The sequence below is a fragment of the Lampetra fluviatilis genome, chromosome 37 (assembly GCF_964198595.1).
Source record: "Lampetra fluviatilis chromosome 37, kcLamFluv1.1, whole genome shotgun sequence".
Classification (NCBI taxonomy): Eukaryota; Metazoa; Chordata; class Hyperoartia; order Petromyzontiformes; family Petromyzontidae; genus Lampetra; species Lampetra fluviatilis.
The window spans coordinates 4,395,493-4,421,156 of NC_136311.1; the positions used below are offsets into that span (position 1 = coordinate 4,395,493).

The 25,664-nt window shown below is 51.8% G+C and overlaps 1 protein-coding gene across 1 annotated transcript in view; it reads right to left on the minus strand.

Moving 5' to 3' along the window:
- Window positions 1-6,842: 6,842 nt before the first annotated feature.
- AACS (acetoacetyl-CoA synthetase) overlaps window positions 6,843-25,664 on the minus strand; it is a 34,271-nt gene continuing 15,449 nt past the window's right edge. Inside the window, exons 7-19 of the mRNA XM_078873662.1 lie at window positions 25,054-25,168; window positions 24,265-24,346; window positions 21,691-21,844; window positions 20,009-20,089; window positions 19,253-19,377; window positions 18,599-18,663; window positions 17,046-17,168; window positions 16,357-16,470; window positions 14,459-14,584; window positions 13,711-13,780; window positions 13,065-13,123; window positions 12,355-12,557; window positions 6,843-11,319 (exon numbers count right to left, since the gene is read on the minus strand). Of these exons, the coding sequence (XP_078729788.1) occupies window positions 11,182-11,319; window positions 12,355-12,557; window positions 13,065-13,123; window positions 13,711-13,780; window positions 14,459-14,584; window positions 16,357-16,470; window positions 17,046-17,168; window positions 18,599-18,663; window positions 19,253-19,377; window positions 20,009-20,089; window positions 21,691-21,844; window positions 24,265-24,346; window positions 25,054-25,168 (1,455 nt within the window). The 3' untranslated portion in view covers window positions 6,843-11,181. The remainder of the gene's footprint in view (window positions 11,320-12,354; window positions 12,558-13,064; window positions 13,124-13,710; window positions 13,781-14,458; window positions 14,585-16,356; window positions 16,471-17,045; window positions 17,169-18,598; window positions 18,664-19,252; window positions 19,378-20,008; window positions 20,090-21,690; window positions 21,845-24,264; window positions 24,347-25,053; window positions 25,169-25,664) is intronic.

Genomic DNA, 25,664 nt, shown 5'->3' on the forward strand with positions numbered 1-25,664 from the left:
ATGCAGCTCTCCCCTTCTCCCCGGGCACCCACGCGTCCGCCCCCTCCCCCCCACTACTCAGCGACACACCCACCATCATCAATCATCCACACCACACGTGCCGTCACCACAAACGCAATCATCGTCATCCATAGCACGCGCATCCACCACCAAAACTACAATCGTCATCCATAGCACACCACCACCATAATAAACCATAGCACACGCATCCACCACCAAAACTACAATCGTCATCCATAGCACACCACCACCATAATAACCATAGCACACGCATCCACACCAAAACTACAATCATCATCCATAGCACACGCACCACCACCACCACCACAATCATCATACACACCACCCACACCACCCACACCACCCACACCACCGACATCGTCCTGTGCAGGTAATGGAGAGAGATGAGCGGATGTGACCAGAAACAGAGGGGGACAGGAAAACACAGAGAGACAAAGCACGGAGACACAGAGACAGCCACGGAGACACAGAGACAAAGCCACAGAGACACAGAGACAGCCACGGAGACACAGAGACAAAGCCATAGAGACACAGAGACAGAGAGACACAGAGACACAGAGACACAGAGAGAGTGAGACACAGAGACACAGAGAGAGTGAGACACAGAGACAGAGAGACACAGAGACACAGAGACACAGAGAGAGTGAGACACAGAGACACAGAGAGAGTGAGACACAGAGACACAGAGAGAGTGAGACACAGAGACACAGAGACACAGAGACACAGAGAGAGTGAGACACAGAGACACAGAGACACAGAGAGAGTGAGACACAGAGACACAGCCACAGAGAGACAAAGCCACAGAGACACAGAGACAGCCACGGAGACACAGAGACAAAGCCACAGAGACACAGAGACAGAGAGACACAGAGACACAGAGACACAGAGAGAGTGAGACACAGAGACACAGAGACACAGAGACACAGAGACACAGAGAGAGTGAGACACAGAGACACAGAGACACAGAGACACAGAGAGAGTGAGACACAGAGACACAGAGACACAGAGACACAGAGACACAGAGAGAGTGAGACACAGAGACACAGAGACACAGAGACACAGAGACACAGAGAGAGTGAGACACAGAGACACAGAGACACAGAGACACAGAGACACAGAGACACAGACACAGAGACACAGACATACAGAGACACAGAGACACAGAGACACAGAGAGAGTGAGAGACACTGAGACACAGAGACACAGAGACACAGAGAGAGTGAGACACAGAGACACAGAGACACAGAGAGAGTGAGACACAGAGACAGAGACACAGAGACACAGAGACTCAGAGACACAGAGACACAGAGACAGAGAGACACAGAGACACAGAGACTCAGAGACACAGAGACACAGAGACACAGAGACACAGAGAGAGTGAGACACAGAGACACAGAAACACAGAGACACAGAGACACAGAGACACAGAGAGAGTGAGACACAGAGACAGAGAGACACAGAGAGAGTGAGACACAGAGACACAGAGACTCAGAGACACAGAGACACAGAGAGAGTGAGACACAGAGACAGAGAGACACAGAGAGAGTGAGACACAGAGACACAGAGACACAGAGACACAGAGACACAGAGACACAGAGACACAGAGAGAGTGAGACACAGAGACACAGAGACACAGAGACACAGAAACACAGAGACACAGAGAGAGTGAGACACAGAGACACAGAGACACAGAGACACAGAGAGAGTGAGACACAGAGACACAGAGACACAGAGACACAGAGAGAGTGAGACACAGAGACAAAGCCACAGAGACACAGAGACAGAGAGACACAGAGACACAGAGACACAGAGACACAGAGAGAGTGAGACACAGAGACAAAGCCACAGAGAGACAAAGACACGGAGACACAGAGACAGCCACGGAGACACAGAGACAAAGCCACAGAGACACAGATACACATAGACACGGAGACACAGAGACAGAGACACAGAGAGAGAGAGAGACACACACAACAAAGGTGTAGTAGCATCTCAACTTCACAGTTACATCAGAATCAACTCTCTTGCGTGCAGACCACAGCTCTGGTAGCGGCAATGCTGTTCGAGGGCTGTCGTGTGTGGTGGTATCGGGCAGTGTTGGTGGCGAATGAGTTAATTTAGCGATTTATGTACCGTGAAGAAGGACCCGTGCACGAAACGTCACTTATTATATATAGTTTTCCTTCTGAGGCCACGGTGTTGTTATTGACCAGTTTGTTGTTGTTGTTGTTGACTGTGAATCTGCACCACTGCCAACGCAGCAGCAGCAGCAGCAGCAGAGGCAATCACCCAATACTCCTAGACTGGTTCAATCACAAGGGAATCGGTTCTTTGCCGACGGTGAGAGCCACTCGGATGAGTGAGGGTACAGCGGCCTCTAGCGGACACACGCGGGACTCAGCGCTCTGGCACGTGAAGCCCAAAGGGGCCGTCCATAAATGACGTCACGCACCTAGGGGGGGGGGGGTCAGACATTTGTAACGATGTGTGACGAGTGGGGGGGGGGTTGAGAAATGTGACGTCACATTTTGGCGCAACTTTAAATAAATATAGACAACACGTTCTACTTAATTAAATAGACTTTTTAATAAATATTTTCTCCTACAACATCAGAGTGCAGCGCCACATTAAATACGCATTACAATGACAAAAGTTTAAAGCTATTTGAAGCATGTTTTTTTTTTTTGGGGGGGGGGGGGGGGGGCAGAGCTTTGTGACGTCATATTTGAGGGGGGGGGGTCTGACTTTTTGTGACGCCGTGTGACGAATGGGGGGGGGGTCAAAATTGTAAAATCGCGTGACGTCATTTATGGACGGACCCAAACCCCAAACTCACGCGAATTCTCCGCTCTCCTGCCGCGTGAAATGCAACCCAGAACCCATTCGTTGGGAGATTTAACAGTGCCGGATTAGGGGCTGTCCATAAATGACGTCAACGCGATTTTGGACGATTGTTGACCTCGTCACACGGCGTCACAAAGTCAGACCCCCCCCCCCCCAACGATGACGTCATATTTAATGTGGCGCTGCACTCTGATGTTGTAGGAGAAAACATTTATTAAAACGGCTATTTAATTAAGTAGAACGTGTTGTCTATATTTATTTAAAGTGCGCATTTTGATGTGACGTCACATTTCTCACCCCCCCCCCCTCGTCACACATCGTCACAAATGTCTGACCTTCCCCCCCCCACCCTAGGTGCGTGACGTCATTTATGGACGCCCCTTAAGCTAGTGCGGGGCCTGTTGCATACGTTATGAAGGGAGCCTAAATAAAAACAACACATTAATATTAAAACACATTTTTAACTTGCATAGTAAAGTAACTGTATGTTTTCATTCGCTAAACAGCCAGATAATACGACAAATCGCTAACCTTTAAACACCCAGTCGTTCGTAAAAGTTGAAGGCGGTATAGTACTATGGTAATAGAGCAAGTTCAGAATCACCTAACCGGAATCGATAGCTTGAAAGCATTTAGCGCGGGGCCCGTAGGATTATGTAGCTACTTATGTGGTAGCTACTACATATGTAGCTACTTTTATTATGTAGCTACTTACGTGGTAGCTACTTTATATTATGTAGCTACTTATGTGGTAGCTACTTATGTGGTAGCTACTTATATTATGTAGCTACTTATGTAGCTACTTGTGCTACGAGGATAATGGGGAGAGGAGCCCGGTCAGTAGCCAGCCAGTAAACTCGAGTCGTAGAATATTTTTGAATGATAAGTTATGATTGAGATTGACCGGCGTCTGAAACGACAGCAAGACCCCTGTAAACGAGACGTATTGAGAGTCATTGTGGCTTTCCCAGATCAAAACAAAGGGCATTATTTTTACTCTTGCCTGCGTCTTACAAAGACAAAGACCCCCCGTATAGCCTTTGACCAGAGGTGTGGACTCGAGTCATGTGACTTGGACTCGAGTCAGACTCGAGTCATGAATTTGATGACTTGCGACTCGACTTGGACTTGCATAACAATGACTTTGTCCCACCTCTGCCTTTGACACACTGTTGGGGCAAGTGCTGCTAGCGAGCACATATTAAGGCCGACACGGCACACGAGGGCAGTGGCGTGGCCAACCACACACCAGGTACTCATGAGGCTGAGTCGACCAAGGGGAGGCCCAGGACCGGTTCAGATCATCGTCACGGTGTTGGCCGTGGGGGGAAATCGAACTCGGGTCGCCGGGTTCATAGCGCAGTGCGCTAACCGCTACACCACCGCTCCAAAATACACATTATATACAATTGCTAATCACACACAAACACACACTCGCTCGATACTTCCAGAGCACGCACCCATTTATTACGGCGATCACGTGATTATGGAGAGTACATCCGATCACACTATTGTTAATATAACAATACACAGGACGAGGCGAGGTATAGTGGGCGGGTGGATATGTGTGTGTGTGGGGGGGGGGGTCATAAAGCCTTAGCGATTTCATAAAACAAACAACGGAGAGTAGGTTGTTTAAGCGCAGGCCGACAGCTTCACGTACGCTACTTATCTTCACAACACAGCATTTAAAGAGATTGTACTCCCTGGCGGCACATTGCGCGGACGTGGACACACCGTGGAGGGATTAACGCGTGGGTTGATAGCAGCCAAGACGATGTACGATTCATAACGATCTGCATTCTATTGATCTGCGAAGCAGCGGAATGTCGCGTACCTTGGACAGCACTTATTTGAGTAACTTAACACCACTTCCATGGACAAAGAACCCCCCCCACCCACCACCCCGTATAGACGTACAGACTTGCCGGAGCAAGTGCCGTTGACGAACACTTTGTGACACCTAACAAAGACAAAGGTCCCCCGTATAGCCGCGCAAGACTGATGGGGCAAGTGCTGTCTTAGCGAGTAAACTACCGAAGCCGGGCCGCCTATCTCCCCAGTTCTGATGTTTTACACACACACACACACGGGTACTTATTTAAGGTCGAACCGACCTAGGGGAGACCCAGGACCGGTGCATATATTCACCGTTAGTGAAAAAAGGCGGACATACCCACACTTTACCCCAACCACGCGACACCCAACTTGTGGTGTTCCCCATCTACACTGCTGGGCGGACAGAGGCCGGCAAGTTGGGGGTGGATTTAAGAAACGTGGCGACCCGTTCAAGTGCCGCGCCGAGAGATCGAACCGGCGGCCTTTGGGGTTGCAAGTCGCGACACGCTGCTACTGTCAATTAGCCACGACAGAAGAAGTTGTTGTTGTTGATGATGTTCCTCTTACACTGGGAGCTACTCGCGACTACAAACTCTTAACCGCTGCAAACACGCAGAGAGGCTGCCCGCTGTCGTCCTCATCGTCTGCGACACGTGAGGCAATGCGTAACAGGTGTTACAGGCTGCCGCGGGGGGCGGACTGTACGGGCGGCACAGGGTGGGGCATCGCGGAAACATCGATCGCGTCCACCTTTGCCAAACTACACCACCACCAACCCGTGCACTGACCGGCGTGGTGGTGAAATATGGTTCGCCCACTCCCCTCCACCGTCCCACTTTTGTGGGGGGGGGGGGGGTCCTCATCCAGCAATGGATTTACAAAGGACAGGAGAGTTTTGTTTATATTATTCTGTGGTTCACGTCACCCCCTCCCCTCCCCTCCCAAATTCTAATTGCGTGAGAAGTCGCAGTAAGCAGTCCATCACCACCGCTCCCCCCCACCTCCCGTGTTCAGAGAATAAACCGCGGAAGCAGCTATCTCAGAACTGCTTCTGAGAGCCATTCGGAGTGACCTCTCTCATCCACGCACTGGAGGGATGCTGCATTGTCCCGCGTGACAAGAGATAATGGTCCCTTGCCTGACACTCAAACTGAGATAATGTTGTGTAACATTCTCATCCGCCATGGATGTTTTTGTTTTCATGTTTCAAGTGGAAATCAGATTTTAAACACGATGGCTTTTCTAGTTTCGCATTCTTTGGTTACCCGGGCCTACACACCATCAACTCGCTTCCCTTGAGAATCTGGTTTCAATTGAGGGCGGCTGAAAAGACTGGGATCGAACCCAGGGGTCTCAGCGGTGCCGGGCTCAGCGCCTCTGACTGCTGTGATCTATTGCACGTACTGACGGTCACAACCTGCCAACCACCAATCCCCCCACCCCTCCTCAATGTACATTGAACCTCTTTCGCACCGTACGTAGCCAACCGTTACAAGGGTACGATGGATCGATGAGGACAAGTCATCGATTGTCACACCAACGAATTCACTCGTTAAACTTGCATGCAACCTCCATTGCGAAGCAGTGGCCAGGAACCTCGAGTGATAGTCGTCAACGCACCAAAATGAAAACAGAAGATGACGTCTTGATAAAAAGGGGGGGGGGGGGGCATCAGAGACCACAGAGGCGTTCTACTCGTACCCCGGTATCTAAAACCAGACTGGGCGGCGCGAGCATTGCAAAAAAATAAGCAAAATAACAAAACATGAAAGTAAAGATACGATAAAACTTTATATATATAATTTATGACAAGTCCTAAAACAACGACGACAATGCTTAAATCAGCAAATAAAACATGAGATCTCTCCCCCCACCGCCCACCCTCTGCATTTACAACGGAACAGCGACAATTGATGGAGGGGGTGTGGGGGGTAGGGGGGGTGTGGGGGGTAGGGGGGGTGTGGGGGTAGGGGGGTGTGGGGGGTAGGGGGGGTGTGGGGGGTAGGGGGGGTGTGGGGGGTAGGGGGGTGTGGGGGGTAGGGGGGTGTGGGGGGTAGGGGGGGTGTGGGGGTAGGGGGGTGTGGGGGTAGGGGGGTGTGGGGGTAGGGGGGTGTGGGGGGTAGGGGGGGGTGTGGGGGTAGGGGGGGTGTGGGGGGTAGGGGGGTGTGGGGGGGGGGCTCCAGGCGTGGACTCCTGGGACAACCGAGAAAACACCCGGTGGGTGAAATCTTCATCTTCTTCCTCCGTATGGCTGACGATGTTGATGCAGCGCAACAACATCGATTTCACATTCGAGCCGGCGAAGCCAGATAGTCAAGAGCGGCAGCGGAGATGTCTCGCCGCGATTCCTCCTACGTATTTGCGGATCGCGGCATTGCGGTGTTGCGAGTTCTCTGTCCTGGATGACCAGAGCCGCACACTGCTGGAGGGATTTTAAGTTTCCATTACTTGTGCCTCCGCATCTACTGCCATGGTTTGTGCGGTGGATGCGGTTTGGGGCGGACCAGGTGCTTCGTGGAGGGTCAGGCCCAGGGAAATGAGAAGACAAGAATACACGACTGTGGATAATACAACCGACTGGCACCACCGGAAACCTTCCGACTCAATACTCCATGGGTGGAGGTGGCATCACGGAGGGCAAGGGGTGGCACAGAGCAATTGGCTGCGACTGCGATGATGATAAACCACTTCGTTGAGCTATCATTTGTGGCCAGGTCGCTTCTAAAAGAGCTATATAGCTTAGTGGGTCTTACCTGGCAAGATAAAAAAAAACTTAGTTTTTTAGGCCCCCACAGTCTGAATTCCAGCCCCCCCCCCCTCACCCAAAAGAATAATATATCATAAAAACTACTTTGAACAGGGATTGTAAGCCTCGCTTGATACTTGTGAGCTAAGCAGCAGGCACGTGCCTGGTGCATGCTGGGTATCTCCTGGTTCTCGGGGGGCTGCTCCCCACGCGAAGCCAGACTCTCACCAACGGAAGTGACGCTGAACGTCCACAATGCAGCAGGGACCCTCCTCACGACACTGAAGAGTCTCACCAGTCCGTGTCTAAATGTGCAGGAAAAAAGAACCGGAGGCCCCAGAGAGAAATCCGCACGACCACGGCGAGAGAGAACTCCAAATACACAGCAGGCGTCACAGGGGTCGGAATCGAACCCACGCACGACCTCCTGCATACCAGGCGAGGTAGTTCACATCTCGCCACCGTGCCAATTGCTGGCCTGCATCTTTACCTAAACATTTACAGCAGAGTTTTAGTGATACTATATACACAATTTGGTTTCCCCCCCCCACCCCCCCCATCTATATATATATTTTAAAAAATCTCCCTGTGTGATTGTGACAGCCACGACTCGTATTGGTCCACAGCCTGCCCCGGGTACTGTAGCTCGCATGCCATGTGACGTTCAGTCTCTCATCGCTCACAGGCGAGGGGTGGTGGGGGGGGCTTGAGAATCGCTCGTCCTGACGTTCAAACAACATTTACAATTTTCTACAAAGGGGTGTGGACCAATCAACTTCAAGGACAATGCATACATTATCAGAGCTATGTTTTTTGTTTGCATTATGACTGCAGGTATTGTGGTCTATGCAAACATGACTCCTTGTAAAAAAAAGGTGTCAGTTTTGTTGCCAGATAGAAGGTTAAAAAACCAATTATCTTATTTTTTACTGGGAAATGAGGTTCCAATAGGGATTCAATCGTTGGGTATTTTTGTGAATGTTGTCTAAAGTGTCTCTCCGGCTAAGCCCCCCCCCCACACACCCAGCCAGGGAGAACGAGCGAGCGAGTAAGTGGTGAGTAGCGAGGTAGTCCGGGTGTGTGCGCGAGCATCGGCTGGGCTGGGGCTAAGCATGTGGAACAATGAACGAATCGATCCGTGTGTAACTGCCTTGTACCCGAGTCCAAGCCACTGCCCACTGGTCCAATGGTTGGTTATCCTCAAACCACCCGAATGTGGAATCGTAGTTGTTGCACCGCATCTACATCGGCCATACGAAAGAAGAAGTTATCCTCGTAACATTTAGCGGCCCGAAGGTAATTGCCGAAAGTTTATATAAAACATTAGACCAGTAGGCGGCGGCCTGCACGGTTCGTCGAGTAATGATGCAATCGACTTTCAGCTCACGAAACACGCATCGCATCGCGTGGGGCTAACAGCCTCGGGGTTTTTCATTGTTCGCTGCCCCGTCCATAATGTTTAAAATAATAAAAATGAAACTTGAAATGCGCGCAGTATTTCACAGACGCCGCATGTAACCCTTGAGGTGTGGAGCCAGGCGGAATAATTGTGGAGTGGTTAAGAAATAGGGCTGGGGAAAGGAAGGTCTTTTGAGTGTCTCTTTAAAGTTGGGGGTAGATATTGAAACGTTGCTCCGAATGTGGCGCTCCTACCACCCCAATGGGGGGGGGGGGGGGGGGAGGTCATGGCGCGGCAGAGGGCAGTGCAGCGGTTAGTGGCTGTGTCACTGTGTGACTGACCGCTGTGTGACTGCACACGCCACTGCCGACGGATAGGGCCTCTGTGCGACTGACCGGCGCTCCGCTTACAATGCCGACTTCTACGCTGACCCCCCCCCCCCACCGGCTCTTCAAGCCCCACTGACAAGTGTAGTGAAGTGTGGTCACGTGCCCCTGTGACCGTTTGTACTTCAAATCAACGATGTTGGGGGTGACACGCAAGATGTTGGCCTGCGTGCGTGTTGGTATGCGGTCGGTGTTATTCTGTGCGTGTGTATGTATGCGTGGGTGGGCAGATATGTAGAACTCTAACCACACCAGGCACAGGTTTTTGGTACGGTAAACCCCCTCAACAACCCGCACGATGTCTGGAGGCCCTCATCCAGAAGTGGATTGACAAAAGGGCTGTACACGTGTTAAGACGTACACGCAAGCTCCCAGGTAAGCCGAGTTGCGCGCTAGGAGCTCGCTTGCAACAGGAGCGCTCCACCGCCCTGCACGGCAGCTCATGATTACAACCACGGCATCAACCATACGTGTGAATGTTCAACCGTTTGCCTGAACTTCTTTCGCACCGTACGTAGCCAACCGTCGCTCATCGGAGGTGCGGGAGGACAACAAACCAAACCACCAATGTTTTTTCGGTAAAGTCACGTAAGTAAGAAATTAAAATTAATAAAAGATGTTATTTTATTCATTTCAATTGCAATTTTTTACCTACGTGACTTTACCGAAAAAAACTAAGAATATGAATCCCTGCAGACACGAAAGCTTCAAATCTAGAACCACCAATGTTTAACCGCACAGCGGGCCCACCCACACCACACGCACCACCGCCTATTCAACTTCCCCCGAACAGGCGTTCAGAGTTGACTCTCCTTTTTTTTGGTAAAGTTTAGATTTGGCCTAAAAAATAAAAAAAACACACACACGCAGCCGCAGCTCTTATCTTGTAGCCACGCCAACCAGGCTGCGTTGATTATTTGAATTCGTTAAAACGTAGGGGTTCTGACGAAAAACACATCTGACAACCTGGGGTTTCGATTCCTGGACCCAGATTGCGACGGCGGCGGCGAGAGGCGATATCCGGTCTCGTTACGGGCCTCTCTCGAGATTGTCTCGGCCTGTACGAGAGCACCGGGTTCAGTGTGTAAACAATAGACATTGGGGGCGAAACCTGTGGCAGAGCAGCGCGGGACACGCAGCCCAGGTAGGTGTCATACCTACCTCGGGAGCCTTACCTGCTAAAATAATAATAGTTTAATAGTTGTGTACACAGGACAGATCATGACCGTATTCTCTGGATTGTCAGGCACACGAACTCCCCACCCCCCTCCACATCCCTGTATATTAAAGCAAAGTTGGGGATAGCTGTGTGTGTTTGTGTGCTCGAGACCAGATTTGTAGAACTTTATTGCCAATGGGCAGAAGTTTGAGGGGCCGTCTTACTTTCTGAAGCGTCTTATGTTGAACTTCTTTCGCACCGTACGTAGCAAACCGTGCTTATAATCTGGAGAATACGGTCTTAAGTAATTGTTTTTCTTTTGGGCTGCGCTTTTCTTAAAAACTAAAAATGTCCCATGGTAGACTCAAGATAATTACAGTTGGGCCCGCCGACTCAGTTGATGAATCCACTAACAGTTATAATCAGCTGCTTTTTTTCGACCCCGAAATTTGGCCCCCCGAAGGTGGGAAACACCCCCCCCCCCGTCCCCCACTGACTCGCTACGACCCGGCTGACTACGGCCACTGAGCCTCCCGTCCAGCGGCACATGTCGGGGTGGGGGAGGGTGGGGGCGAAGGTCAAAGTTGAGACTTTTTTCCCAAACCCCCCCGCCCCTCGATAAATATTTCTTGGCGCTATTCGATTGAGTCGAGTGAACAGCCGAACCGTCAGATTCGGTCACCGTTATCGAGCACTCGACTAAAATCTTCGAGCCGACCCCCAGCGTTGACCCCCGGAACGCGAAGGGGGTCTGGGTTGGCGATGGCCGCGGGGGCAAGGGGGGCGGTCAGTACCCCTGCAGCTCTGGCAGGTTGCGGTAGAGCTCCAGGGCTCCCGGGTTCGACAACGAACCGAGCTGCACCACCTCCTTGCCGGCGATGACCTGCTTCACCGCCACCTCCACCTTCTTGCCGTTGATGGTGTACTGCACGGGGGGAGACGGAGAGGGGTAGGGAGAGAGAGGGCAAAGAGAGCAGGAGAGCACGCACATACTTACATCATCACCATCAGCAGCAGCAGCAGCAGCAGACGTGATATATATTTTTGTTATTGCAATTGTACGCTCGGCACAAGTGCCGTGGTGTTTCGATTTAAAGCTTTCGTGACTGCAGGGATTCATCTTCTTAATAAAAATAAAACATAATAAAATAATTCACACGACGTTTCGGCCACAACGCAAGCAGCCGTCCTCAGGTGAAGACCAGGTCTGTCGGGGAGACGGCGTCTGAATTTGAACATTTTATTATTTCCCTTCTACGTGACTTTACCGAAAGAACCAAGAAGATGCCGTGGTGTTGTCGCTGCCACTCGGTGGCGAATTGCCGGTTTTGATTCTCGTTGTTGTGTGTGTGGGGGAGCGGTGGTGCAGCGGTTAGCGCTACGCTGGGCGACGAACCCGGCGACCCGAGTTCGATTCCCGCTCACGGCCACCAAACGCCAGTGACGATTATCTGAACCGGTCCTGGGCCTCCCCTAGGTCGACTCAGCCTCAAACGAGTACTTGGTGCGATGTGTAAACATCACCAATAGGGGGACAAAAGGGGCCGGCCGTGGTGCTGGCCACCCACCCCCTCGTGCGCCGTGCCGGCCTTCGGAATTAGAATGTGTATTTACCCTGGAGGAATCCGATGAGCAGTGAAGCTCTAAATTTCGATTTAAAGCTTCCGTGACTGCAGGGATTCATCTTCTTGGTTCTTTCGGTAAAGTCACGTAGAAGGGAAGTAACATTATGTTTTATGTTTATTATTTTATTACTTCCCTTCTACGTGACTTTACCGAAAGAACCAAGAAGAACGATGAAGCTCTTTTTCACAGATGTCCACTCGGGGTTGGTGAAAACGTCACAACAACAAACCACACGCGAGGTGCTCGCTAACAGCACTCGCCCCACCCAGCAGTCTGTTGCAGGCTATACGGAGTGGGCGGGGAACCGTTGATGTTTTGTGCGTGTGGCGGTTACCGGGATGTCCTTGGTCTCCAGGATGAGTGCCGGCACGTGGCGCGCCGACAGCGCCGTACGGATGGCGCCACGGAGCCGCTTGTCCAGCTCCTGCGTGAGGCCGCGGCCCGGCACCATCTTGAGGAAGAGCACGACGCGCTCGTCGCCATCGCTGCCGTACTGCGGCACGCACACGCTGTCCTCCACCTCCTCAAACGCCTCCACTGCCGCGGCAAAGGGAGCACGGCAAACGAGCGCAGCCACCGCGCAAGGTCAGCATCGCCCATCGCCGCGTCCGCCGTTCGCGGTTCGTCGAAATCACCGCCGTCATCGTACCGCCATTGCCCGTCACCGCCACCATCGCCATTACTACGGTCACCGTCGTCAAGATCATCACAGTCATCACCGCAATTACCGTCGCCACTGTCATCATCACCATCATCAACTGACACCGCTATCACAACCATCACTGTTATCACCGCCGTCACAACCATCTGCATCATCACTATAATCGTCGTCGTCACCATCGTCGTTGTCGTCAATACCACCAGCGTCATCGCCATCATCGCGGCTCTCCTGTGGGTTGTGTTGCCGCTCCTCCAGACGGCCCGTCAAGTGCGGGAGGAGCGCGACGTGGGGGGATACCGGGCGTGCAATCAGCAAGCGGGCAAGCGACCCGCACGTGGGCGCGCCATAAGTGCGGGGTGCGGAGCGAGCGGCGTGTCACCAACCTATGTTGTAGATCTCCGAGCTTCCGAAGCGAACTCCGTTTGGGTTCAGGGTCCCGTCACTGGGAGAAAACAAAAATAGCGTCGTCGATGATGAACGCACAGCCCCGCAGAATACTCCACGCTCTACTCTCCCCTCCCCGCACTCTCCTACCTCTACCCTCTTCTTGGTTCTTTCGGTAAAGTCACGTAGAATGGAAATAATAAAATAATAAAAATAAAACATAATAAAATAATTCTCACGATGTTTTGGCCACAACGCAAGCAGCCGTCCTCAGGTGAAGAACAGGTCTGTCGAGAAGACAGCGTCTGAATGAAACACCACCACGCTTGGCAGCCAATGAACACCACCAGGCTTGGCAGCCAAGCCTGGTGGTGTTCATTCAGACGCTGTCTTTCCGACAGACCTGTTCTTCACCTGAGGACGGCTGCTTGCGTTGTGGCCAAAACGTCGTGAGAATGATTTTATTATGTTTTATTTTTATTATTTTATTATTTCCATTCTACGTGACTTTACCGAAAAAACCAAGAAGATGAATCCCTGCAGTCACGAAAGCTTTAAATCGATACCTCTACCCTCTTAACGAAACGAGGGGGGGGGGGGCAGAGTGCCCCCCTCCCCCCCCGCGCGCCGTGTGTGCTCTCTCACCTTCGGCCAAGCATGATGATGCCCCCCGTTTTGGGGTTGATCTTGCAGTAGTCTCCATGGGCCCAGATCCCTGCACAGGGAACACCACATCAACGTCGTCATCAGCCATGCCTGATCCGCTGCTGGATGACCGGCCTCCCCGAGCCGTTGCTGCGCTTGTTCACTGCCTCCAATGAATTTTTCTTTGTAGAACTAACGAGAGTATGTATGATTTTAACATATCCTATGACGGAGTGGGTTGGGAGCGGTGGTGCAGCGGTTAGCGCACTGCGCGAAGAACCCGGCGATATCAGTGGCGAGTGATGTCTGAACTGGTCCTGGGCCCCCTCTTCATGAACCCGCACTGACCAGCATGGTGAAGTATGGTCAAACCCCCCCTCAACCCCCCATGACTGATACGGCATGTGGAGGCCTTCATCTAACACTGGACTAAGGGTTCTACACTATCATTCAAATATAATAATACGGGAAAATACATATCTTTATATATAATGGAGTTATGACCAGTGCTGTCATATAGTGCACACATCTACCCGTACCCGTACCCGGCCGGGTACGGGTAGCCGGGTATCGGGTAGGGTACGGGTATCGGGTACCCGGTTGCGACCTCTGACGGGGTGGCAGGTGTTTGGCATTTCCCAGCACGGCTGTGATATCTGTGCGTGCTGCGCTCCTGAGGAACGGTGTTTCAGTGTCGCCGCTCCACGCCGTGCGGTTGGGGCGAACGCCAGTCGCCAGGGCTCCTCACCGGGGAATTTGGCGAAGTAGGCCTTGTGGTACTTCTTGTTGTCTGGGTCGTTCCAGAAGTGCGTGGGCTGGCACGGGATGGGCTTGGTGCACACCAGCTCGCCGCTCTGCCCAAACACCTGCTCGCCTGCCGGCACAAAACGAGGGCCCACAACGCGATCCATCAACCCCGCAGCGCACGAGTGGGTCGGGCGATGGCAGTACAGCAGTGGATTGTTGAATCTATCTGCGTGGAGTTTTTGAATGTCCCTCCCTCATGTGTACGGTGTGCTGGCTTTTTCTCCGGGTTCTACGTATGCCTCCCGCACGAAGCCAAATGCTCAGGAATGGGATCGAACCCGGAGCATCCACACGTGCGGCAGGACCCTCCTCAGAACGAGTCTTGAGACTCAAGTGAGGTTTGTCTTCGAGTTGTGCGCCTTTTGGCGTCATCTGGTCCAACACCATGTGAGACTAGGCTCTCAGGAAAGCTGTCTCGGGTGTGGACCAATCAACTTCAAGGACAGTGCATACATTATCAGAGTTATATTTTTTGTTTGCATTATGACTGCAGGTATTGTGGTCTATGCAAACATGACTCCTTGTAAAAAAAGGTGTCAGTTTTGTTGCCAGATAGAAGGGTAAAAAAAACAATTATCAAGTGAGGTTCATCTTCTTGGTTCTTTACTGAAAGAACCAAGAAGATGAATCCCTGCAGTCACGAAAGCTTTAAATCAAAAATCAAGTGAGGTTGTTATTTTTTTTTATCCTGGGTACATACGGGGGTAGAACTGTCGTTGATATTTGTGGCACCACTTATGAGACATGATCACATTTAGACTCTACGAATTGGAACTCTGGAATATTTTCACCGGAAACCACCACGACATGGGCGCTCCAGAGCGCCAGCTGTTTCGCGAAGCGCAAATGGGGCCTGTGAATTTTTCGATTTAAAGCTTTCGTGACTGCAGGGATTCATCTTCTTGGTTCTTTCGGTAAAGTCACGTAGAAGGGAAATAATAAAATAAAAAAAATAAAATATTATAAAATTATATTATTTTACTATGTTTACGTTTTAATATTTTATTATTTCCCTGCTAAAATTATAAAATTTTATTATGTTTTATTTTTATTATTTTATTATTTCCCTTCTACGTGACTTTACCGAAATAACCAAGAAGGGGCCTGTGAAGTTATCCTGACAGCTTGCAGTCGGGGCCCTTACATATTCAGACGAGATTTTCAGACTAGATTTACAATTCCAGAAGGGTTTCAATTCACAAGTGCCTTACGTCGGAAGCGTTTAACTTTTTTTTCATGTTTAAGAAATAATTTTGCTTTCGAGTCGATCAGTAATTTATTTAGGAAAGCACTCTGCCGGCGAGATTTTGTTTCCCGTTCGCTGCCCAAACCTCACGTGGAACTTCAGAGAGACCGGCAGCTGATCTCTCCCAGTGGAGACGTTTCATCTCGGAGTAAACATCCCAAAACTAACCCCGACCCGCATGAAACCCACAACGCAATTACATCATATCGCCGATTAATGATTTTCTTTAGTTTGCTAGGAGTTAAAACTGATTACGGTCAAGGTCTCTTCACGTTGCACCGTGTGTTGCTGTTGTTCGGCGTGGTGCCTGACACCGTCGTTCAACAATGGTGTCAAACGTTTCGCTCCACGATAGAACAGAGGGAGAAACCAGCTGCTCAACTGAGTCGATACGCCATGAGGACGTGGCGTCACCACGTCGCCCAAGCCCGTCGCCACCCGTTCACCGCGCTAGTCCCACGTGACGTCAGCGGTCACGGCTCGACTCTTTGCAGCGGAAAAGAAAAACCGCCCAGGACCTCTGGAGCTGCCGGACTCGGCACGGCTTCGTCGAACGCGGTGGAGGCGGCGCAGAAAAAGACGCCGGGACTCACCTTGCTCGTTCCAGCTCTGCACGGGCATGCCGAGGTGGCACGCCTGGATTTCCCCACGGTGCACGGGGAGCGTCACGTTCTGCCCCATGAAGCACGAGATGATGTCGGTGCCTCCTGCGCATGGCGAGAGAGAGAGAGACGCGCGTCAGGCGATGGTACGGTAGGGTACGGCGCCCCCTCCGTGCGGCGGCAAACGTCGTCGGTGTTACGAGCCGTGGTGAAGGCGCGCTACGTTACAAACGCTCGCCAGCTCAGCCGCTGGTGGAAGGGTCTCTTGAGAGCCCCCTACAGAGGGCATCTGTGGCCTACGCTTCCACGCTGGCCAACGTAGCACGAGTAGCAGCGGAATCCCCGAATTTAAAAAAAAACGTATTTGGTCAGATTAGGTGACCCAGCCTGAAAATCAATTGTCAAAACAGGACTCGCATTCGATTTTTTGAGAAAATGGCCCTTCGTCAGAGCACGTAAATAGAGAGGCCAGTAGAGCGAGGGAGAGAGAGTAGAAAACAAAGAGTTGGAGACTGCACTTAGCACCCACGGGGCCTGATGAGAATTATAAAAAAAATCTAACTGCGATTCAAAACGTTGGCTACGAGAGCCTACGAGCCGAACGAGCACGTGCGCACGTACAATGGTGGTGCGCTGCGGTGTGAGGGGGGGGGCAGGGGCGGGGGGCTGGTGACACTCACCAGAGATGGAGCCGAGCAGCACGTCCCGCTTGATGTGCGTGTAGACGTAGTCGTAGCTCTGCGGTTTGAGCGGCGATCCCGTCGACAGGATGGTGTGCAGGCTCGCCAGGCTGTGCGTCTCCGCTGGTGGATGGCAACGATGTTGACGATCAGTATCGGGCGGTAGGGTGCCGCCGGCGCGGTGCTAACGCTCGCATCTCGAAGTAAAGAAAGGGCTGGGTTCCATTCCTGACTCAGGGTTACTTTCTGCGAGGAGTTTTTTTTAATGTTCTGGCCCTCTTTCAGGGTCCAGGCTTTGCCGAATTGGAAAAATGACACCGCAAAAGATGCTCAATTGGGATCGTACACGGCAAACGTTGACTCTCAAACTAAGGAAATCCACGTCGTGGCCTAGATTTTTATGAAAATAACGATGATTTTACGCTTGACAGAGCGCCCTTTACAACGACGCACTGCAGAGTGCTTTACACGAGATAAGAAATTTACATCGCATCTCTTTTAAAACATTGAAAAGGGCACCCTCCCCAGTGGCAGCAGTGCCCTGTCCTGGCATTAGCATTCGTCTGCCAGTAAGTGGGCAACCATTGCTGCTCCGTGCAATCCCAATCGAGTCATTCGTGGCGACACATTTGTCGAGATGGTGACCGCGGCACACGATGGCCGACTCGCTCTGAACGTCACCGGGGAATCGTTATCGCCGGCTGCCAAACAGACTTCACGTCGCAATATTTACGCGTCAATACGCAACCTAAGCATTAACCAGGGCGGGCTGCCGGATTCGAGCCGCGGAGCTCCGCAGCAAGCGTTGAACGCGCTGTGGCTGGGCCCCACCGTGCCACACCCCACACTCGCTCCGCTTTTACCGACACAAACTGGGCGCCCGTTAACGACGGTCGCGACCCCGACCCGTGCCGACGATTTTGCATGCAAAACGGCGACACGCCGGACCGTCCGGGACTCGACAATAGACTCGTAAATATTTATTAAAAAATCCAATTAACCGCGTGGCTTGCATTAACGGCGCCCCCGCGCTATCTTGCGCATAAATCGCCGCGGAAAGAACTTAAAAGTCAGCGCCGTGAATTAGCAATGACTGCAGCATGCTCGCACGAATGCACGCAATGCACAGGAACACGGACACAGAGGAACTGCCAAGAAAATGATATCCCCTCTGTATAATGCAAATACATGGACGGTAATCACAGACGTGCTTTGTTGCAGATTGCCGACTCAATTTAATCGTAAACCAATTTAACAACCGCCGAGGTGTCCAGGATGAGATATGTGCAATTCAAGAAGATGAACATTACACAAATGTAAATCACTTTGTATCTAAAAACGGAATCGGAAGCAAATTTTTTTTTTTTTGCGGCGACCATTGTTTCCGCGGCGATGGGTGATGGTGCAAAAATTGGACATTACGGCTTAGGGATCAAAAGGGTTTACGCAGTTCCTGGAGAATGTGCAAAGTTTAAAAATGTCACGGGGGGGGCGGTGGCGGGGGGGGCGGTCGGTGGTGGGGAGTGGTGGGAGGACGGAGGGAGGCGGCTTACCAGGCTTGAGACCTTTGTCCTCTAGAAGTGACAGCAGCTTGGCACCTGTGCCAAAAATGGTGATCCTGTTCCAGAAACCAAAATACAACACGCACACACACGCCGCGCGACACACGTGTGTGTTTTCCATCACAAGCACAGAACAAACAGCACGCGCGCATAACCTAACAATGCGGCCGAGGGTGGGGGGGTCACGCAGCTCGTCAAACATAATCCTCTTAATATCCCGCTCGCTGTTTTTATTCCTTCTGCTCGTGGCTATTAATGGCAACCGGACGGACGCAAGCCGCTAATGTGGTCATTTGGCAAACAGACATTCTAAATGCGTAAAGCGTACAGAGAGGCGGCGCAGCGTGAGTGCCTGCTGCGACTGTGGACGGGGGTGGTCCCAGTTGGATTCCCGGCTGGGGAGAAGTGATATCGGAACCGACCCTAAGAACTCTGCTACCGATACCGTCTGGTCAGCTGGCTAGCGAGCAGCATTTGGTTTAACAAGCCTGCCAGCTACTGAGACCCAAGCAGGTTGAAACCGGTCCACAGCTTGCTTGCTTGCTTATATAATTCTGGATACGATTTGCTCGCAGAGAGCCGACAGGCTGGTGGATTAGTACGGTGAATGTCATTTGGATTCACATCGCGAGTGCCAATGCTCACCCCAGCTTGTCGATGAGGTCGAAGAGGATGGTGGGCGTGGGGATGAGAGGCGAGCCGTCATACAGAACCACGCTGGCTCCCACCGCCAGCGACGTCACCAGCCAGTTCCACATCATCCACCCCGCCTGGGAATAAGTAATGCACACTCGCGCGCTCAACATGTGCGTTCTCGCCGGCCAGTGTTATGGAATTCCTAATAAATTTTTGGATTATGCCGCGTAATATAATGATCTGGATAAATATTTGTCGTGAAGACCCTCTATCGCCCAAAACAGCCAAACAATTAAACTGTCACGTGGCGTACAAGCATTTTACGTGCAAATTATTAATGTTCCAGCTGACACCAAAGTTGGCAATTGGATACGCTATCTCACACATATGGTACAAACTAACGCGTACACGCATGCACTCACATCGGGCAACAAAAATGACAAACCTTACTGGCTGTGTCAGGTGGTGGAGGGTTACAATACACTTTTTATTACGCAATCTAACCCAAAAACCTTCATTATGAACACAAACGCATTTGCACGCACGCACGCACACACACGGCACTCCAGACCGACACGTCACACAAAGACACCCCATCGACATTCGCACGCGCGCCCCACCCTCCTCCCGTCCCCACAGCCCCTCCTAAGTGGAGCCCCACCATCAATTGGACACATCGACAGATGGCCCTCCAGATTGCCACACTGGTGTGTGTGTGTGGGCGAGGTGCGTGGTGGGGGAGAATGGGGGAGGTGGGGAGCTCACCGTGGTGTAGTAGATGATGGTGTCATCACTGGACATGTCCCCGGCCAGCATGTGCTCCTGCAGGTGTTTGATGAGCGTTCCCTGCGTGACGGCAAGCTCGTTAGCGCCAGGCCATAACGCGCTCGTTAGTGCGCGGGCGCCAGGCCGTCATCCGGCGGCACCTGAGGCCGCACAGCTGTGTGCTGCCCCCTCTGATGATCGGCGCCGACAATATAAACACCACGAACTGTGTTTCGATTTAAAGCTTCTTTTCGTGACTGCAGGGATTCATCTTCTTGGTTCTTTCGGTAAAGTCACGTAGAAGGAAAATAATAAAATAAAACATAATAAAATAATTCTCACGACGTTTCGGCCACAACGCAAGCAGCCGTCTTCAGGTGAAAACCAGGTCTGTCAGACTCTGCCTTCTCGACAGACCTGGTCTTCACCTGAGGACGGCTGCTTGCGTTGTGGCCAAAACGTCGTGAGAATTATTTTAATATGTTTTATTTTTATTATTTTATTATTTTCCTTCTACGTGACTTTACCGAAAGAACCAAGAAGATGAACCACGAACTGTGTTCGATTCCTGGCCCTGTGGCTGATAGCGGCGTGTGAGCAATGTCTGAAACAGGGCCTGGGCACTATGAGACCTCCTTTACCAGTGGCAAAATATAGTAATAGGTTTTTACCCTTTCAACTGGTACAAAAACTGACACCTTTATACAAGGAAGGCATCATGTTTGCAATAACAACAACGCAAGCAGTCAACATGCAAACAATACTCTGATAGTGCGCTGTCTTTGAGTTGTACGCCTTGTGGCGTCATCTGGTCCAACACCAATGGAGACTAGGCTCTAAGAAAAGCTGTCTCGGGTGTGGACCAATCAACTTCAAGGACAGTGCATATCATTATCACCATCAGAGTTGTTTATTTTTGTTTGCATTTTGACTGCTTGTGTTGTGGTTATTGCAAACATGATGCCTTGTATAAAGGTGTCAGTTTTTGTACCAGTTTAAAGGGTAAAAAACCTACTACTATTACTAGGTCCTGGGCACTCAACACTCCTTCACCAACCAAACAACCTCAGTGACCGACATGGAATGGGAAAACCTTGATCCAGCAGCGGATTGGCAAGGGGCGGTTAATTGAATTGCGAATGCGCTAATCGGCATTGTGTCTGGCTTACGGGGCCAGAGAGATGCTCAATGGTGCGTTCGTCAGCTCACGCGCCAGGCTGCTGCCGGTGACACCTGCTTGGCTCAACAGCTGTGTGGCCGAACGGTGCTCGCTAACCATCTGCGGCGATCCAGAGGCCGGACTCGTTGCCCATCCGGCCCTGCGCTTGCACGGGGCGAGCGTGGCGATCGAGTGTGCGAGCGAAAAAGCGATGCGAGACCGAGCGAGTGAGCGAGCCAGCGAGAAAGCAAGTGCGATGGCGAGCGAGTGTTGGGCGAGAGAGAAAGCGACGAAAGCAAGCGGGTGAGCGAGTGTTGATTGAGAGAGTGACCGAGTGGGCGAGCGCGTTTGCGAGCAAGTGGCCCGGTGAGTTCCAACGTGAACGAGCGAACAAAGCGGGCGAAGCCGGTGAGAATTTCATAAAAACGAGTGACGGGACCGTGAGCGAGCTATTTGAGAGAGCGAGCGAGGGGCGAGCACACGACTGAGCGAGCGAGCGAGCGCGGAAGGGTGCGTCGCTTACCCCTGCGGAGTGCACCATGCACTTGGGCGCCCCCGTGGTGCCCGACGAGTACATGATGACGAGCGGGTGGTTGAACGGGAGCTGCTCGAACTCCAGCTGCGGCTCTGGGCCCCCGGCGAGGCGACCCAAGCCCAGGAACTCCTCCAGGAACATGCTGCACACACACCGGGGCGCAGGGGCGGCACCGCTCGTTCGGTGGCAAGGCAGCGGCGACGGCGCAGTGGGGACACACGCGCTCTTTCTGCGTGGTCTTTGTATGTTCTTCCCCAGTTCTGCAGAGTGTGAGTGAGTAGCTGTGTGGAGTCGGTATGTTCTCCCCCAGTTCTGCAGAGTGTGAGTGAGTAGCTGTTTTGGGTTTTGTATGTTCTCCCCCAGTTCTGCAGAGTGTGAGTGAGTAGCTGTGTGGAGTTTGAATGTTCTCCCCCAGTTCTGCAGAGTGTGAGTGAGTAGCTGTGTGGAGTTTGAATGTTCTCCCCCAGTTCTGCAGAGTGTGAGTGAGTAGCTGTGTGGAGTTTGTATGTTCTCCCCCAGTTCTGCAGAGTGTGAGTGAGTAGCTGTGTGGAGTTTGAATGTTCTCCCCCAGTTCTGCAGAGTGTGAGTGAGTAGCTGTGTGGAGTTTGAATGTTCTCCCCCAGTTCTGCAGAGTGTGAGCGAGTAGCTGTGTGGAGTTTGAATGTTCTCCCCCAGTTCTGCAGAGTGTGAGTGAGTAGCTGTGTGGAGTTTGAATGTTCTCCCCCAGTTCTGCAGAGTGTGAGTGAGTAGCTGTGTGGAGTTTGTATGTTCTCCCCCAGTTCTGCAGAGTGTGAGTGAGTAGCTGTGTGGAGTTTGAATGTTCTCCCCCAGTTCTGCAGAGTGTGAGTGAGTAGCTGTGTGGAGTTTGAATGTTCTCCCCCAGTTCTGCAGAGTGTGAGTGAGTAGCTGTGTGGAGTTTGAATGTTCTCCCCCAGTTCTGCAGAGTGTGAGCGAGTAGCTGTGTGGAGTTTGAATGTTCTCCCCCAGTTCTGCAGAGTGTGAGTGAGTAGCTGTGTGGAGTTTGAATGTTCTCCCCCAGTTCTCAGGAGTGTGAGTGAGTAGCTGTGTGGAGTTTGTATATTCTCTCTCTCCCGGTTCTGCATGAGCTTTTTCCGGATTCTCGGATATTTCCTCCCATACCATGTAACTGGCATTGGCCAAAACATCTCAAAGCTGAAAGATTACAAGCAAACTACAGTGCTACAATTGGGATTACACACATCAATACCTCACCCAGTGATTAAGCATCACCACTGGGGAGACAAAGGTGGTCTGTTGTGGTGCTGGCCTCCCACCCCATCATGTGCTCGCTAACAGCACTTGTCCCAAGAGTCTAGTAAAGGCTATACGGGCGCATCAGTCTTTGTTTTTGAATATCGGGGCATATTTTCTGGCCTGAAGTCACAGCGGCATAGATACATAAATCTAGCTCTGCAGAACCCACCGCGATTGTAAGGAATAAAAAAAATAATTAAGTCTTGAATAGAATTATGAGCCCCTGCATGGCAACAATTCAGCTGCTGGGGTGGGGGCGGGGGTGCTGGGGGGTTGGTGAAGCGGAGGAGGATGGGGTCGGGGGGGGGCTGTGTCGTTACACGGCTGAACATTCCGTGCGCGCAACGGGGCAGCCTCCTGCAGGAGCCCGCGGCCGCGCGACGCTGCCGTATTGACTACGGATGTCGGAGCTGCAAACCGCTGGCGTGGATCAATACGAAGAAGCGCGCCCCCCCCACTCCCCACCCACCCCCCCACCCCCTGTCCATTAACGCGGAGCGGAGCTCTCCAGAGCGCCGTGCGTCTCAGACACCGCCCAACGGCGCCATTAGGCGACGTCATCGATCGGCGGAGCGACGCGACGCAGCGCTTTACCCTTTGCGCTAACGAGCGAGGCAGCGTACGTGCACGCACGCACGTACGCCTGTCTCTACAAATTCGGGTGGCCGGTGCCTGATGTTAGCTGGGGGCTCCCAACTGTGCAGAAAATAAATCAAATAAAAGTAAATATCTTTCGACTGCGTAGTTTTGTCACGGTTCTGTTGCGGTTGCAGTTCTTCCATGTGCTTTTGTGTTTCCCCGCGTGTTGTTCGGCACGATGTCCGACGTTCCGCTCCACGCCGCTGGGAGTTCCTTTGGTCAGGAAGGAGCTCGCAGGACGTGGAGCGAAATGTTGGACATCGTGCCGAACAATACGTGGTGCAGCCACCCGAAAGTACGTCGTCAGAGTTAATAAGTAAACAAATTGGTTTCTTGTCGTTTTTGGGGGGCCCACCCTGAGCTTGGGACCCCGATCGAAAAGTCAAATCCCCTTTGTCCCCCTTTCTTGTGAGGACCGGCACGCACGCAAGCACATGCGCACGGACGCAGGCGCAATCGCTCACAACAACAGCCACTATTCACCACTAAGTGCCGGTGGCGTCACCACGGCGCTTGTGCCGGTGCACCTTGAGGCCCCGTGAAGTGTCGAAGGCTCGCTACTGACAGGAGGTCACGGGACTGACCCAGGTGTTCCGAGTCAGCGGATTGAAATGACTCGCACACGCCAGTACACACACGCGCACGCACCTGTTAGGGATGGTGGAGAGGTCGATGTTGTCCCTGATTCCCACGTACGGGACCACGATGACTCTCTCCAGGTCTGGCAAGCCTGCAGAGGAACACCCAAGGCACACAGGGGATTGTGGCAAATCATGCCTGACAGTGATCCTAGAAGAGCTGCGGCGATTAGCGCGATTGACGACGATTGATTCGGCGTTTTCATTTTCACTTGGGGCCATTTATATCTCTATTTGCGATGTTGGCGGTCGTTTAATAGACACGGCGTCACCTGAGATTGGTCTAATCAACCGGCTGTGTGACGTAGTAGGGGATGTAAGGATGCATTAATTGACATCCCGTCATTAAACTTATAATCAAATAATAATTACGTACACCTTCCAAGTCTTTGCCAAGGCACGGAATGTTTATTTTTATTTTTATTCACGGTTGCTGAGCAGAGGCTCGAAAATGCGAATCAGCCAGTAACAAACAGCACGACTGAAGGTGTGAGAGATAACAGGAGTTAAGAAGTTTCTTGGAATTGAGCAACGTTGTCATAAGAACTTGGAGAAAAGAGACGATGGGTGGAGGGGATTCCAGAGTCAAGCAGTGCGAGGGAAGAAACAGAGAGAAAAAGTGTGATGGGGATGAAACTCCTGAGTCTGGTAGACCGGGTCCTCAACATGGGCGGAGGAATCAACGAGTGAAATAATCACGGAAAATGTTTTGGGGAGGGGGGGGGGCGAGGAAGACGATTAAAATGTAGTTTTTATCAAGATGATGATGACGATAATAGCAACAGCGACGGTCACGCACCTCGCACCACGGAGAGCAGCTTGCTCATGTGGTCGTGCGTCTTGCCGTTGTAGACCACGGCCTCGACCGAGAAGATGACCTTGGGCTGGATCTGCGAGAACCGGTCCAGGACTCCCTGCGGCAGGAAAACAACCGAACGTCGCGTCCGCATGGCGGTCACTCGGCCAAAGACGGGGCGGGAGGCGGAGGGGGGGGACGGCTTTACCGCGTAATTTTGTTTAACCAGGCGAGAAGTCGTCAATTGATGAGATGGCGAGGAGTCTCTTGTGCAAAGCCAGGCCTGGTGTAAATTTCGATTTAAAGCTTTCGTGACTGCAGGGATTCATCTTCTTGGTGCTTTCGGTAAAGTCACGTAGAAGGGAAGTAATAAAATAATAAAAATAAAACATAATAAAATAATTCTCACGACGTTTCGGCCACAACGCAAGCCGCCGTCCTCAGGTGAAAACCAGGTCTGTCGAGGCGACAGACCTGGTTTGTTTGGTTGGTTTTCACCTGAGGACGGCTGCTTGCGTTGTGGCCGAAACGTCGTGAGAATTATTTTATTATGTTTTATTTTTATTATTTTATTACTTCCCTTCTACGTGACTTTACCGAAAGAACCAAGAAGA